Source organism: Myripristis murdjan, chromosome 20 (assembly GCF_902150065.1).
Source record: "Myripristis murdjan chromosome 20, fMyrMur1.1, whole genome shotgun sequence".
Classification (NCBI taxonomy): domain Eukaryota; kingdom Metazoa; phylum Chordata; class Actinopteri; order Holocentriformes; family Holocentridae; genus Myripristis; species Myripristis murdjan.
Genome location: NC_043999.1, coordinates 25,311,182 through 25,328,189, shown reverse-complemented (window position 1 = coordinate 25,328,189; position 17,008 = coordinate 25,311,182). Strand labels below are relative to the sequence as shown.

Genomic DNA, 17,008 nt, shown 5'->3' with positions numbered 1-17,008 from the left:
ACAAGCATTCCAAAACAGGACTTCAAAACAGAGGGCACAGAGAGGAATCCCGTCCCTATGAGAGGATTCCTTTCATGACTCTGTTTATGAAACTAAATTCAAATTCTGCTACTATTAGATCACCTCAACAGTCCAGTTTTGAATAGAAACTGAGACAGGATTGTATGTCAAGCAAAACAAAAATCAGGAGGGCGACGTGGTGACAGTCTCTATACAAGCAGAAAGACACTAATGACAGAGGCAAGACTGAACAGAATTTTGTGCAAACAGTAACACGACTTTCCAGTAAACTTCCAGTGCACTGCATCATTCAACATCTTTTGAGTGTTATGCGGGAAATCTGGGAAAGGTTTTACGCACTTTTAATGATCACCCTCGCTCGAATGAAAAGGTGATGCTGTCAAAAGCATATCTTTTATTCGGGCTATCCTTTTGACATGTTTTTCTTCCACAACAGCCCATAATAATCCCTCTGCGGCTTTGGAAGCAGTAAGTGCAAATTAAAAGCATATTTGTGTGCTTGCATCAAAAAGGGCCCGTAACGGTCTGCTAAAATCCTTGCACATCGTGTCAATGGTGTAATTTTTATTTCCACTTTGTGAGGAATCTAGCTGTTACGCGCACTGCTGTACATTTCTGAGTTGCACTAACCATTGTCCTGTCTTGGAGTTTGCTGTTGTTTTTTTTTTTTTTTGTATTGTCACTCCTCTGTTTGTGTTTCCTTTGTGGTCTTTTTCCTGTTCCTGGATGTTGCTCTGCAGGAAGAGTTTGGACTAAATGGAGGCGATCTGTTGAGCTACACCAACAGGAGAACAGGGTGCAGAAGTTCGTGCCTCAGTCTGCCATCTGGAGCTATTTATAGGACAATATCTGAGAGCATCTGTGGAGGAAACACACACAGGCCGTATCTGTCTCACCTGATAACAAGAGTGTTCAGCTGCTTATTGCGTCTTCACACTGTCAGCAACTCACTCAGAGACTTTCTGTGAGTACTGGCCTCTCAGAAAGTCCCAAGATGACACCTTACTTTAATTTGCATATCAGTAGATTTCTTGCACGCCTCTGCTGTGTATGGCAAATGTTAGACCTCTTTGCATTAGATAAAGCAGTAGTGCAAATGTACATGCCCTGGCATTAGCTGTACTGATTTGTTGTCAACATGAGCAAACATGGCTGTTAAAAATGAAAGGCAGACTACGCAGTTTCATAAGGGAGGGCATGCCACTTGGTTTACTAATGTAAAAGATGCATTTGAGAAAGGATAGAACACTTCAACTTCATAATCTGAGCTCTGATAACCGACAGCACTGTTGCAAAACTTTTAAAATTCTCTTCAATCTCAATGTTTTGATATCGCATATCCATAAAAAAAAAAAAAAAACAAGCAAATAGCCCTTATATTTTGGGTTGCGATGGAGTAAAAGAGCTGTGCTAAACTCATGAGGCTTGTATAAGTTCAGTTCTTTGACAGTTAAATAGCATTCAACATGTTTTCCCAGATCATAACAAAGTGGTGCACCCTTCTCCTTTGAAACTACTTATATATTAGTCTGCCTTTAACAACACATTCAATGACTCACAGTCTGGGTACTTGTTTGGGGGAGCCATATAACAGTTTTTCAAACAAGTTTTTATTGAGTAGTACATTTTTTTTTTTTTTGGCCAAACAGGTTTCAAAATGATGGGTGCCCTCACCAAATGATAACTTATCATTTGGTGAGGCCTCTGTTGGAGAGGATAACAGCACTTAGCCTCTCTCTGTGGTGTCTGACAGGTTTGCACACACACCTCTGGAGGAATCCCGAGCCGCTCCTGCATGCACAAACAGTGATGCTGCTCACTGCTGTTTGATGAGCTGAGTCGAGGATAATAGGTGCAGCTGAAGGCTGTCAATTATGTCAGTGCAGCAGTTGCCTCCACTTTTAAAGGGACTGTTCAACTATTTTGAAAAATGCAATATAATTTCACTTCCCCCCCAGCTATTATGTAGGACAGTAGTGGTGCTATCTTCCTTTCATTGTTACAGAGTTCTGGATACTGGCTGGATGCTCCAAATGCTAACTGTTAGCTTCCTGCCATTGAGGTTGACTTCCCCCCAGCTAACATTCTTCAAAATAACCACCTTAATCCACTTAGAGAAGTTTTAACATCACTTTAAAAGTGCTCTGAAACAAAAATGCACATACAAGTACCAGGTGCACGCAGACGGTATTGCTCAAATTAATGTTTAGAACTGTATTTGCAGTGTTATCAACATCCATAAAGATCTGGTAGCCTCTGCCCCCCCTGTGTCACTCCACACCAGGCTAACACTTAGCATCTGTAGCATCCAACCAGTATCCAGAAGCCAGTAGCGCTGAAAGGAACATAGCGTAAGTGTAATGAGAAATGACATGCTTTAGAGACCTCTCCCTTTAAATCTTGTGACATCACTAAATTGGCAAGTGAACTGGATTGATGGCTGCTCTGCTCTGAGACAGCCAAAGCAGTGAAAATTGTGCAATTTTCACGGCTTAAGTACAGACCTTCATAACACTACATGACTGTGATGAGTTTTTCCATGAGTTAACATAGCTAGCTATTACTTGCTAATTATATTACATGTCTAACTTAACTTGTAGGGTGAGCCAGTCACAGATCTTCTGCTTAGAATATGGGTCGGGGGAATAAAAGTTGTGTGGTTTCTGACCATTGTCCCGTTTGGCTGCATTTCCCGGATTGCTCAACTCCATAGGAGAGGATAATGACCTCTGGTGACTGGTTGATCGTGTGAATGTGGAGTTTGCATGTACTACTGCTGATTGAATGCCATTTTTTTTTAATATTGGGGACACAAATTGATAATGACAAAGCCCAAACTGTGGTAATACACAACCCAAGAACCTTTGGGCAGCTAGGATGGAATGTGAGTTCACTTGGAACATTGGGAGCATGGTGAGCATGCTCTGAGTCCATAGAAACCATAAATGATACCCTGTCCAGAATAGGGTGGTATTTACCATTTAATAAAGTGGTACCACTGTGTAACCGGCAGAGACGTAAGCTGTGAGCATGCAGCGGTGGCTCCTCAACCCCTCATCTGTGGCTGCTGCTGAGGCCCTCGTGTTGATATTGGCAATCTCTCTGAGTTATTAAGTTGATGGGAAATAGATGAGGAGTACTGGAGCTCTGCTGTGGCACTTTTCCAACAGGGAAGGTAAAGTGATCTGACTCTGGGAGCTGTAATGCATGAGGCTGAACACACGCTAGGGCTAGTGTTGCAAAGAAGCCCCATTCTACATGTGCAGTCTACATGCAGTGATTTGATTTTCCTCATTATCAAGGTGATACCTGACGAGATAGAGAGAAGCCTCATTGGGCCTGCTGGTGGCACTAGAGGGAGGGTCGTGGCATCCCCAGAATTAATCTTTGCTCTTTGTCGGCCCTTTTTAATAAAATGTATTGAGTGCCTTGTGTTGTCACCAGGCTGTATCCATGGGAGATGGTTAGGGCCACTTGAAAAGAAAAAAATCTCATAATTCTCAGAACTCATTTTTCAATTTTCATGTTGCCCTAACCCTCTTCTGCATGCACCACCTCTCATCCCGTGTGATAGATGTATATGAGTTGGGACACAGGGAGAGTTGAAGGTTATTTGCTTATGTCTCTGTATGTTGCAGTATGGTTATGTGTATGTTTCTGTGTTTGTACGGCCTGTGAAAACAAATTTCCTGCAGGACAATAAACACTACATCTATCTATCCATCTCTGTATCTGTTCTATTATCATAAACAGCAGCACTATATGATGACAAACACCCTGCAGTGCATGGAAGGCCTAAGTTTTATTTGGTGTTTGGTGATGGGCTTGATCCTACTAATGAGGAAATCAGCCTAACTGGTTTCAAGAGGTAATTATGTTTTCATTTCAGATAAGAACAACAAAGGCGGTGGTTCTCATCACATAGCTCATACTGTGATTACAACTTTTTAAATGCCATGTCTGGACATGTTCTTGCAGGACTTTGGGCTTGTGTTAAACATTGAAATGTTTGGTTTGTTGTCTAGAAACCTAATGTATCACTACTATCTCCACTTGTGTTTAAAAGCCCCCCCCTTAAAATCTCAACTTTTTCTTTACCATTAGTTCCCGGACGCAGCATCGGGAGAAGACCAAAATCACAGCGGCTGCTCTGATTGGTTCCCGTGACTCCTCCAATAATTTGACGACATTTCTTGCAAACTAGTTGGGTCGGAGGCAGCGGCAGTCGGAGGAGTTTGGGCTACCAGAGAGTGCGCTCTACTCTCACTGCGCAGCGACACGGACTACTTTCCTCCTCGGACGGTGTGTTGAGGGAGCCTGAAGCGCCCGCTGGTTGTCTGGCACCGAGCTGTGCACAGGAGTGTGTTCTGCTACATTGTATCCACTGAGGATTGAGACTTGGGTTTATACACAGCGACAAAAATGACTCATTTCAATAAGGGACCAGCCTACGGATTATCAGCAGAAGTGAGAAGCAAAGTAAGTTCTCTCCCTACTTTTGTCTCATAGAAACGGAAAGTAACCCGCATGAACCAAGGTTTGTGCGACGTGGGATAATTTTTCGCAAGGTTTTGTCTCGCGGTTTATATCGACTCCCGATAGGTTCAGTTTTCTTAACAGTTGAAAATCTCAGTTAAATGGTGCCTAGCTCATCGGCAAAGGCGATTTATCCTTTGAAATATGACTTAAAGTGGTTTCTATTTGTCTTGGGTCAGTTAGGCTCATCGTAGTTCATGAAAAAGCAGTGATGAAACAGACAACAAAAGTTTCCAACTAGTTCTCCTGCTATTCCCATCAGTTTACGAAAAAAAAAAAAAAAAAATCTGCCGGCGGATAGCAATGTGAACCAACACTAAAGCTTTACCAAAGCTGTATTATTCTTAAAACGTCATATTGACGTTTGCTGACTTGTAAAAAACTGACTTTTTTTTTTTTTTATCGGAGTTCGGTGTGATGTGTTGCTGAAAAGAGAAACTGGTTAATAAGCACGAACTTAAGCCGTGTTTTGTCACATTTGTGCTGCCTGTATTAAGCGGTCTTCTTTACGTGAAAACTGGCTACTAGCTAATATTGCTGAACTGCTTTAGACTCATTCAGAGATGAATTCACCGTAACCCATTTTCTCTTTCACAAGCACTGACTCGAGCTGAACTTATCCCACTTTTTTCCTTTTAATGAAGGGCAGCCCCGCTTTCCTCAAGTCTTTTGTTCGTGGATTGGATCATACGGGCCCTTGTTTTAAATGCAGATATAGACCTATAGGAGTTGAAGCTATGCAGTTGACTGATGTTGTTTGTGTAGCCTGTATTTTGTAGCGTTGATTGCCTCGTAAAGAAGCTTGAATAGGATGGAAATGAAATCAAACTCATTGTTCTTGAAAGCAGGACTTGGGCGCCCCTGGGGGCTGTATGGCTTTCTCTATGGATCTATACACAGTGTCCATAACTTCATTCAGTCTGTTGTGTGTGTTTTGTGAGGCATTTTGTCTCAAACATGTTTTGCTGGGTTACAATCACAATGCCATGTGGCTCGAAAGAGAGCTCTGTTTTCCTTAAAGTTTGGTGTAATTTGCCACAGTACAATAGAACAAGAGAAATGGCCAACTGCAGTTGTTCCATTAATAAAAGAGCTGAAATTAAGGCTGCTATCGCTGTGGATGTCCCGGAGACTGCTGCAGTTGTCTGCTTTCATAGGAAATGTCTAAATCATGACATCATTGGAAACTGAGCAGCAGGCCAGGAGCAAGGATCACCTCTCCATCAAGTTCACATCCTCCTTTCTTTATGCCTCAGAATCCATTACTTTAGTTTTTAAACTGTGGCAGTTCACTTTAATGTACAATTCATTGCTCTGAGAGAAGGTTCCTCCTACAGAAGTAGACTCTCAATAAACTATTAGACTATTAATGGAGCACAAATAAAAAGAAATTGTTAGTTAGCTCTGCTCACTTCCTGTATAAACAAAACAAGCCAAAGTCCTGTGGGAAGAGGGAACTTCTGCCACTGAGAGTGCATTCTTTTTTGTAAGACTATCTACAGTTAGTCTATAGTTTGACCTATCTGTAGTTAGTCTGTAGTTTGACCAACAGGTCAATCTATCCACCCAGTTTGGGTAGTGCATTCTTTTATTCGTCAGACTATCTATGGCTAGATAGTTAGGCATGTTAGTCAAACTGTCTACCCCTTTTTGGGACTTTGCCAGACATTTAATAATAGGATCGTTCTGACAGCGGAGTCCTGTGCAGCTGGTGGGGAAAGTCAGACAAATTGGGTGCTAACCAATGAATTTATGTAACTTTTGTCACTCTAAGTGCAAATTCCCAAACTTACATTTGCCCTCTATGAATATGAATATTCAAGAACACAGGCCACAAAGTCCACACTCACATTGCCAAGAATCTTGACATCATAACACTGAATCAGTTTATTACCTCAAAATGACTTTTTTGCTGCTTTGAGGGAGGGTAGCCTCCACCCTTGTGTCCGCAAGAAAAGTCCCCATGAAAAGCCCTCACATGCCTTCTACCTCCTCTAAAACACAGTACATGAAATAGTAACATCATCCTGCACTAGTGGGTGTAAATTACAATTTCAGCCAAGAAAAGCTTCACAAATGTTTAAACATCCTCTCTCAACCACCTGTCCCTTCAAATAAAATTGTTTCTGTCCCAACGGATATCCTGTTGGTTTGCACTTGGGAATGATCCTGCACCTTCCTCGCACTATGTCCTGCCTAAACTTCCTGTTTCAACAGGAACTACATCAAATCAAGAAAGTAAGAGTCCATTTCATTGAGTCTTTAATGCTGTAAATGCAGAGGAGGTGTGTGGAATTAGTGGTGATGCAGTTTTTAAGTCAAGATTGTTGGCAATTTCCTGACCCATGTTTGTTTTTTGAAAACTGCTTGAAGCTACAAAAGTCACATGTTAGTGCCCAGTTTGTCTGATTTTCCATCAAAGTGGGTCCAGCTGCATGGGAGTCTGCTGTCAGAAAGGCCGTATTGTGAAATGTCTATCAGAGCCCCTTTTGGGGTTATGGTCAAACTTCCAAAAAGTTAGTGTAACTTTTTGGAAGTGTAATAGTGTAATTTTTTTTTTTTTAAGAGTGATATCCAAAATGTTGCAGTTAACTCTGGGTGCCAGGTGCAGCCGGAGTTGCTATGCAAAGTCACCTGGTTTCAGCTTACAGTGAAATTTTTTCTTGGCTCCTGTCATACAGGCCTAGTTGATGAGAGAAAACCACCACTGTCAGAGATGGCACATGAACAAAAGAATGAGGAGAAGCAGGGGCCCATCTGGGTTGCATTGCTGGAGGTGTGATCACTAGTCTGAGCTCTTCTCCAAGCTGCATACATCACATGCCAGAGATTCCATAGCAGCACCCCTTGATGAGGACCCCATCCACCCATCCTCCTCTAGCAGGCTACATCTCCCTTTTGACTGTGCTCGGCTGGCATTTAAATGCCTCAGTTCTTAAGTTGGAAGTCAGTTCTGGGCTTGATTTTCTAAAATGTGCTTATTCAGTTTGTCTGAGGGATTTGCATCAGATGTCAGACACACATGTACGGTGATTTTTAGACAAGTTGATCACTTCGGCAAGGAAATGTAGAGGCTCTGAAATCTGTTTTTGTTATGGGCAAGCTGTCCCTCATGCCATTTAGTTGTTTGTGTCCCATATCTTTTTGTTTGGCTGTCTCTTGTTATTGGACTCTTGTAGTAGGCAAGGAATTCAGGACATTGCCAGGGGCTAAGGTCTCAAATATCTGATGTTTTTTTTTTTCTTCTTCTTCTTCTTCAGGCAATGTTTCGAAGTGTGCTTCTGATAAACATACTTGCTTCTTTACTTTTTGCTCATATCAGGGTATGAAAATACACCTAGGTAAAGTAGTCCAAGCTTGAACTAGGTCAGAAAGCCTTGCCTAAGCAGAGCCAAGAAAGAATGAAAATGAAAATATTGGGTTCTGCTCCTAATACTTGTATCCTCTCAGATTTTTTCCACTGTGACTGCCAACAGCCAGGTTTTTATTGGACTGCTGGTGACACTTAGCCAAGAGTTTCTGACAGGAAATGGAAAGCAGCTTGCTTTCCAGTGTATCTGCTTGTTAACTTCAGTGGATAACCAGCAACTGTCAATCAGGAGGAGTTTTTTATGGTTTGAGCCTAATGTTTGTAGGGCTAACTCCACTTCTCCTCTTCCATTCATGGACTGAAATCCTCCTCCCTCAGATCTAGCTCATCTTGTGATAGCCTAGAATGAACGAGCCAACATTTTTTAACAAACCGGTCAGCCATTCTATGTCCCAAGGAAAAGTGAAATCTTAAACCTTTGCAGTTCCTGGCAATCAAGCACTTCAGGTCACCAGCTTTTTCAAGGGGTCACACTTGGGTTAAATTGAAGTGTTTGCTAAATGTTTGACTGATTGGCAACAAGAGAACTCCCCTCTTCCAGTGTTTCAGTATGCCTGCCAAGCCCTCATCTTTTCACAAGAGTGCAGTGGTCATGAACCCTGTGATGACTTGTTCATCTAGTTCTGCCAGTTTGTCTCTTCTTGTTTAAGTTAGAGGCAGGAACTAAACCTGGAGCTTTGAGTGTAATCACATCATTCAGGGAGGCACATGGAAAAAGATTACCAATTAATGTGTAATATTGGAGTTTTAGCTCATTCATTTTTCTCTTAAAGACTTTCTAGAAGTCAATCAAATGTCTTCACTAACAGAGATGGTAAAAGAAGATATCGACCTTCATAGTCCAGTCTTGCCAGAAGCCAACTACTTTTATAAACTAGTTAAATAACCTGGAGCCTTTATTCAATTCTGTTCTTAATGGAGTTTTATTGCTCATTCACAAGACTGTATTTGTATCAAACTCACAGCACTTTATGGTCTTGCTCTTCTGCAGATGCTGTTTTTGATGCAGTGAATTTGTATTCTTATGAACCTGAGCATAGTAATTCTCAAAGCTTCAGCCTGCTGCAACAATAAAATGATGGAACTTCTAGTGTGATTAAAGGACAGGAGGATAGGATGGAGATGTAGGAAAACACCCAAATTCCTCATCAGTTAAAGTGTGTGACAATAGAGCAAATGATTTTAATGTAAATTAAGTTACTGTCTTCTTTCAACTCAACCTCTGTCAATTTGTCTTTGACCATACCAAGCATCGGAGCATTAACAAACATAAAGCCAGTAACAGTAATGCAAATTAAAGTAACAGTAAAACATATCGCTGAAAACATTTAGCATTCACGGCAGCATATCTACATTTAAAAGATAGATTGCATGTGTGGTACCATACTAAAGGAAAAAACCTAAATTACATAAAATGCACCTTAGCTCCCTGAAAGGCAGACAGGTCAAAATGCATCACACAATACTGACTGAACACATTCATCCACATCCTAAAGGCCAACATTCTTTATTGTTTCTGGTCTAGTTTGTTTTTCGCCCCCTTCCATTTTGCCTTTGGGCGTTTCGCTGTCGTGTCAAGCGAACAGAGATGGATTGTGTCAGTGTCTGTGGAGCTGGTAGAAATGGGTTGAAGCCAAACATTTTTGTCATCATTGATAGAAATGCATCAGCGGTGCTGGAAAATAGAGGTCAGGCTTTTCTGCTGTCTGGCTTGACCCGATGTGTTGATCTGGACATGTCCCTTTGAAGCTAATCTTACATTCACACTGTGAACATCTTGGTTGATGTTTCCTCTACTCTGAGTGTGGAAGGGACCACAGGCTCAGACAGGGTCCATGTAGTGGCTTGCACTTAGCCCAGCGAATGATGCTACTGATCTCCAAGCATTACTTTTGAGACGTGTGTAATTATTTTTTTAAATTTAAAAATGGCACAGAACTGTTAAGTTTTAAATGGCTCTCATTGACTGCTCTGCCATTTTCCAGGCGCATTTCTAGGAGTTACTGTTCATACACCAAGTGGGGAAACGAGGAGAGATGAGAATCTGATTTGTTCTTGATGACTTATAACCGCAAATCTAAGGCTAACATGGCTGTTACAAGCTGATTACCCTGACTCAGATTTATACAAAATGAGTAGACTTCCAGTGCAATGGTCATTATTGCTTGCAATGTTGATGGATGGTTAGGAGCATGGGCATGGATTCAGCTTCAAAGGACTAAAAAGATATTGCATTGGTATTGATAGATATTGCATATTGTGTTGGAGGCACTTCTGCCTTATGGAAACAAACTTCTGGCTCTCTGCTGTATGGGAAACATCTTTCATGTGAATTACTACCACAATGAAATATATTCACAAGTTCCACTCTTAGTCGCTGCCCTTTCTAGTAGATATGAGTTTATGAATCAGTTTGTTATTTTGATTGACAATGATGGCATTAGCAGTCTGACAGAGTACAGCATTCACATTTGCTTGTGCAATTCAAGTGTCCATGACCCTGAGGAAACACTGACTTCTGCCTGGATTTGAACGGGGTGTCATTTTGCGTTTTTGTGGCTTCTCCAGATAAAACACAAACCACCATTTTGATTTGGCAGTTTCAGACAAAGTTGCTGTTTTTCACTGCATTTCCTCCCCCTTCTCTGCATTGCTTTTAGACCAACCCGACAGACAGTGTTCACCTTTTGATTTCTATCCCTGTTTTGTTCTTGTGAGAAAAGATTTTAGAGTTTGCTTCAACTGTTGATCCTGGTTTTGACTTGGCCAGTTTGTACCGGTTGCCATGTCCTCTGGGTCTTGGAGAAGAGCCAGAGGCCTGCGTGACTGAGGCAGCATTTGGGTTCCCAGGGAGTTTGAACAGGCAGGGTCGTCCAGTCAGACTGATGACTCTTGTGTTGTTACTCCGCTAGGTACTGTTACCATGTCCAGCCCTCTGTATTTATAATTCCACTCCCACAGACAGGGAGTGCATTCTGCATAGCCACGCATGGCACGTTCCCATGCAATGTGCTGACACAACAGAGTTCTGATAGATTGGTATTGGTTTGAGTGCTGCCCTGTGATTCCCAAAGCCTTTCTGTTGTTAAGCTAACCAGATGCTTCCAATTTTAGACAAACAGGAATGATTCCCCCCCTGAGAGAATTGTTCAGCTCTCCTTTTTGCCACCAGTACAACAACACACATTTATCATCCTTGATTTATTCTTCTCTTCTTCCACTGTTTTTTTTTTTTTTTTTTTTTTTTTTTTTTTGACAAGGCCGCTGTGGCCATCTTTTGGGCAAATTTGTATGGCATATTTGTCTGTTTTACTTTTTAGAGGAAATTTCTCATTCTAACATTTGGAGAACCCCTTTCTCACTTTTTTTTTTTTGAAACACTGACTTGAAATATCACAAACATTAACTGAGTGGTTAGTGTCAAATCAGCAGCTTGGCATTAAAAGTAAAATTGTAGGAGTACCATTGGCTGTTTACTGCAAATGATATTCCTGTATCTGTAGTGGTACTCTGTAATGTAGACTGTTAAGTTTTGATGAATAATAACCTTATATCACACACTGCTCCTGAGTTAATTTTCTGTTTGTGTCTTTAGTCAGACTTTGGCCTGGCTCTCCTGACAGGCATGTTTGCTATTATTCTCTCTGCAACACATTTGAGCACTCAAACACTCTGATTTAATTCCTCTGTTTCTCAGGTCTACTTCACATCGATAGCATGGTCAATCTCATCATGTTATGTGGCCCACTAAGCATTTCCCAAGCTCTTAGTTACTTATTAATGAATACCAGCTGGCCTGTTTGTTCAGCCTTGGTTCAGTATCTGGTCATGTGTATGATTCAACAAATGGTTAAGCAGCCTGAAGGTGGTTGGCAGTATGGTCAAATGAGTCTGGTTTCAGTTAACTGTGGAGGTGACCCCAGTGATAAAACCAAGGTGGGGGGCTGTGGTTGGACCACTTAAAACTGACTTGGTTAGTCAGTATCTAGACCACAGAACTCCATCAGGATAGGTTCTCCTAGCTCTTTTCTAGGGTCGTATTTCCAGTGACTAGCCTGTTGTTAGCCAAGCCCCACTAACGCTCTGCCAGGGACAATCTGAAATACCACTGACCAAATTCTTACTGACTACTTATGGATGGTATCTAGGACTGTTTCCCAATTGTTTGACCCATTGATATTGTATCACCCCAAGCTGATCAGTTCTTTTTATCAATGCCAGCATTGAAGTTTTTTGGCTAACTCAAGCACCAGAGAAGGGGAGATATGCACTCATTCCCTCCTTATATTCCCTTTCCTGGAAAAGAGGCGTGGGGACAATACGCAGGCAGTGTCTCTGTATCTGTTTTTCTCTCAGTGACTGAAAAAAATGTGTTGTTTGCTACAGCATAGTTGGCAGGATATGAAACACCGGTTGAAGGGAGACTATGGAGGCACTGTCTGCGTATTTACAGTTGTGTTGACAGTGAAAATCTGTGTAGGCCTACTTTTTCCACACAGAAAATTGATCAGGAGTCAATCAATAAAAAATCGGACCGATAAGCAGAATCGATAATAGCATTGGTATCAATAAAATCTTATCAATTCCCATCCCCATCTGTAGTTTAGTGACTGGCTGTAATATAATGAAGTTGTTCACCAAAGTGAGGACTATAATTATGAAAGACTTTTCACCACACTGGCTATGGTCTCCATTCTCAGTTTTGTTGAAAAAGCACTTAAGTGTGAAAGGCAGTATTAGTAGAGCATGGCTTCGTATCAATATTATAATGATATCAAGATATAAGACCAGGTGTCATCTGGGATTTTTGGTATGGTAATATTGTGATATGACTTAAGTGTTGTCTTTTCCTGGTTTTAAAGGCTGCATTACAATATAGGGATGCAACTTTCTGAACTTACTAGAATGTTCTAGCTGTTTTATTTGTCTCTACCTTTTTTGTCATCATATCCACATTTCTAATGATTGTTTGTCATTTTATTGATTATATATTTTATGGAAGCACCCGTAGTCAGACCTACAGTATCATCATGATAGCAATATCAAGGTATTTGATTAAAAATATTGTGAGATTTGATTTTGTCCATATCACCCAGCCTGAGGTGTTAGCACTTTCAGAGTTGCCATGGCACATTAATGCAATTTTCTTCATCTTCAGCACTTAGTACTTGAGTCTCCACTGCTAGCTATGTCAATAATGGCAAACACAATCTTTGTGGAGCATGTTTCTGGTTCTTTTTCCTTAAATTATGGCAAAAGAGAGTCCCCCATGCTCTGGCAATGGGAAGAATGTGTCCAGAAGAAATCTTGTGCATGTATAAATGGCTGATATAGTAACACTACTTTTCTGTGAAACTGCTTTTTAAGCCAAACTGTTAGAATGGAGACCACAGCCAGTGTGTCGAGAAGTCTTTCATGATTCCAGAGCAGTCTTCACTTCAGTGAGTAACTTGACATTCAGTGAGTAATTTTACATTGAACTGTGTTCAGGAAATGCATATGGGTATAGAATAGAATTGGGAAGGGCGTTTGCCTGGGGTTCAGCTCCTCAAGGGTTTAATCGTAACCTTCCAGATTTTTCCCTCAGAAGCTCATTTTAATGACCCCATTATGATGAGAACTTTTTTCAAATGCCTTTTTTTCCTGAGCGAGAGTTCTTGGCAGACCCTCTAGAAAATAACTGCTGGGGGAAGTGAAGAGAGAAAAATCCCTTCTCTCTAATCATCCCTGCTCTCTGCCCACTCTCTGTGGTTTCTCTGTGTTCTCGGAGATGGCTTCAAACTCCCGCAAAGCAGAATGCCTCATATTAATTCCTAAATGACACTGCTTTCAAGCCTGGTATTATGGACACAGAGGTTCTGGTCTAACCTTTAACTCCAATGTCCCATTGAGTCATAGCTTGGAACACAACATCCTCTTTGCCTTTTAACAGGAGGAGGGGGTGGGATTTGGAGAGGGCCTCCACATGAAGAGGCATTACATGTGAATGTGTCTCGTTTTTGACCTTGAATTGCACTGAAGGAACTGGAACAAAGTGTTTGACTGGCTGTTGAAAGGAGTGACTACTAGCCCAGCGTAGTTACTGGGGATACCAGGGATGGAAATTGGCAAGAACTCCCTTATACAATACAATTCAGATTATACTTTGATGCTGATTTGATATTGTGATTCTGTAAGTATCGAGATTCGATTTTATGATATTGTGTGATTTTTGGATTACTTTTTTCCCTTGTAAATACTGGACTGTGGAAAACAGTTGAATCATGCTTCCAAAGACAGTTATTGTGAGCATGTCCGTCAAATTGACTTTGAGCTTTTAACATGTTTTGCCGGCGTAAAGATACAAAGCAAGCAACAAAACAAAAAGCATGTGATATTTTTTTCCTGAGCAAAACAAAAAGTAATATGTGTAATATGGTGTTTTTGTTGTTGTTCTTGTTGTTGTTGTTGTTTTTTGTTTTTTTTCCTCCCCTGAGAAATTTTAACTGAATATGGGCTTGTATGCTGGTCATACCACAATATTTAACTTTATCATGGCATAGTTTGCATACAGCAGTGCTCATGTTTAACTTACTTTTACCCTCCTACAGGGTTCGTACGGGTGCTTGAAAACCTTGAAATGGATTTTAATGTTATGTTTTCAAGGTTTGAAAAATGCTTGAATTTTGGGTAACGTGCTTGTAAATGCTTGAATGCTTGAAATTGTTACCATATTTCTGGTCTGACTAAATGGACCACTTATTAAATGGAGAGAAATAAAATAAGTCGGATTAAAAATGACGCCTTCACAGCTCACGCTCTGATGGATTTCAGAAGAGCTGGATTGATTGTCATGTGTCACGCCCCCAACAAGAGGGCAGTGCAGCAGCATGCGACCAACGTGCCGGGAGGTTGCCGTTTTAATGAACGTTGGCTGGGTAATGAAAAGTAGAAACAGTGGATAAAACATGGACCAAATCCACGTGTAGCATGCTGCAAAATATGCAAAAGAAGCTTCAACTTTTCGCTATGGGAGAGTCAGCACTCTTGAGTCATGAAAAGTAAGTCACAGAGATGACTAGCCCTACATGTGTGATTTGTTGGCTAACCAGTGGTGTAGTCTACGTGATACGCAGGTATACTGCGTATACCCACTAGAAAAGGTCCCGCATTTCCATATAACCACTTAAAAATGCGCAAAGATACGTATCAGTATGTTTTTTTGACATAACGTTCACTTTCCCGTTCATAAAGTCGCCTTCTCTGTGTTACGAAGCGGCTCTTTTTGACCATTTTTCGGGGGACACTACAGCTGGAGTGTGTGTGTGTGTGTGTGTGTGTGTGTGTGTGTGTGTGTGTGTGTTAACCCACTAGAATAAACTAGACTACACCACTGTGGCTAACCATTAGCTGCATGCTAGACCTAAATGTAGTTCGCACTATGTGATGTGTCTGAATGGCAGTGTCAATTAGTGACAATTATTAAGGGCTAAGTTAAGAACAAAGCCTGCGTTTCTCAACAGTAAACTGCAGGAACTTCCCACAACTTAGAATTGAAGCACAGCTGATGTTAGCCCATAAGATGATAGACATAAGAGTAGACACCGCTTGGCTACTGGAGCGCAAGACGTATACCAAAGCAGCAAGCGCGCTCTCTCTCTCTCTCTCTCTCTCTCTCTCTCTCTCTCTCTCTCTCTCTCTCTCTCTCTCTCTCTCTCTCTCTCTCTCTCTATTTTTATGCTATCTATCTATGAAGCATATTGATACAGTATATATAATAATATATATGAATTATATTGACATATTTATTATTATTATTATTATTATTATATAATATTCTTAGATGGTTTTCTTGTTCATTTAATGTAATCTATTTTTTTTTTATCTTATTTTACTTATGCAATTGTTATGTCAATTTTGAATTTTCCCTTAGGGGGATCTACCTATACCCTACATCTACTGTATACATATTTTTTCCTTCTGTTTTTTCCTTCTGTTTTTTTTCTTCTGTTTTTCTGTTTTTTAATACTGCATATATTTTCTTTCTGATTTTTAATACTGCATACCTGTATTTCCTGTATGCAGTATTAAAAAAAACCAGAAGGATATATATATATATATACCAGATTTCTCCTTTAATGGTACTGGAAAACCTGAAAAAATTGACCTTGAAAGTCCTTGAAAAGTGCTTGAATTTGACCATGAAAAAAGTGTACGAACCCTGCCTCCTAAGTACTAAAGCCAAAGTTATTCCCGACTTTTGATGTAAAATTTGGAGGTGCAGTATGAATCTCTGTTTTTTCTTTCAGTCATTAATTCCAGTTTTGATAGGTTTGGTTCCCATGATGCTACACCAGAGACCCGGCTGTAAATTTTGTTTGAATTAATTCAATTGCATTGAATCGGCAATGTTTTTCCACCTTGAATAAAATAAAACTATGACTAAAATAAGGACAAAGTATTGATTGAGGGTCAGCATGGCCATACAAAAATGATCAAACAAAAATCTTGATTTGTAACTGAATGGATTTTCTCCCTACCCCTAATCAGTAGTGTTTACATCATTGTCTTTTCAGTTTGCATGGCTTTCATAAGAGAATGATCAGTGTCTTTGCTTTACGGCTTGAATGATACAATATAATGGCAATTCAGTCTTTAGCCTTGTTTATTTAAGTATTTTCTGCAAACGCTAAGGAACTCTCAATCAAAAGACATCATAGTGCTTTTTAATTGACAGGTGATCTTTGAGAAATGCAGTGCAATAACCGCTTAGTTCCAAAGATGGAGGCAAAATAATAAAGAATCTCAAGGATTGCCACTAAGGAATTTTTCTACCACACATCTGTTGTTTATTACATGGCACAGCATCATGGGCAGATAAGCAGCCAATATCTATGTTTAGCCTGTGCAATTTAGTATAGTCAAGCACTAGCATGAAAAAACATTTGCAAGCCTGAACAAGACTTGGATGAGCAGTAAATGGCATTTTCCCTCTGAAATTGTATAGAGAAGCATATTTGCAGTAAAGGGGGTCAGAGTCTCTCAGGGTAAGCCTGCCCCCAGGAAACAGTGGACTGGACAAGATGAACGCCAGGTGTTTTC

The 17,008-nt window shown here is 40.6% G+C and overlaps 1 protein-coding gene across 1 annotated transcript in view; it reads left to right on the top strand.

Annotated features, from left to right (window-relative positions):
* The first annotated feature begins 4,236 nt into the window (after nucleotides 1-4,236).
* The window catches only part of LOC115379055 (calponin-3), a 20,988-nt gene continuing 8,216 nt past the window's right edge, over nucleotides 4,237-17,008 (top strand). Inside the window, exon 1 of the mRNA XM_030079725.1 lies at nucleotides 4,237-4,500. Coding sequence (XP_029935585.1) covers nucleotides 4,444-4,500 — 57 coding nt within the window. The 5' untranslated portion in view covers nucleotides 4,237-4,443. The remainder of the gene's footprint in view (nucleotides 4,501-17,008) is intronic.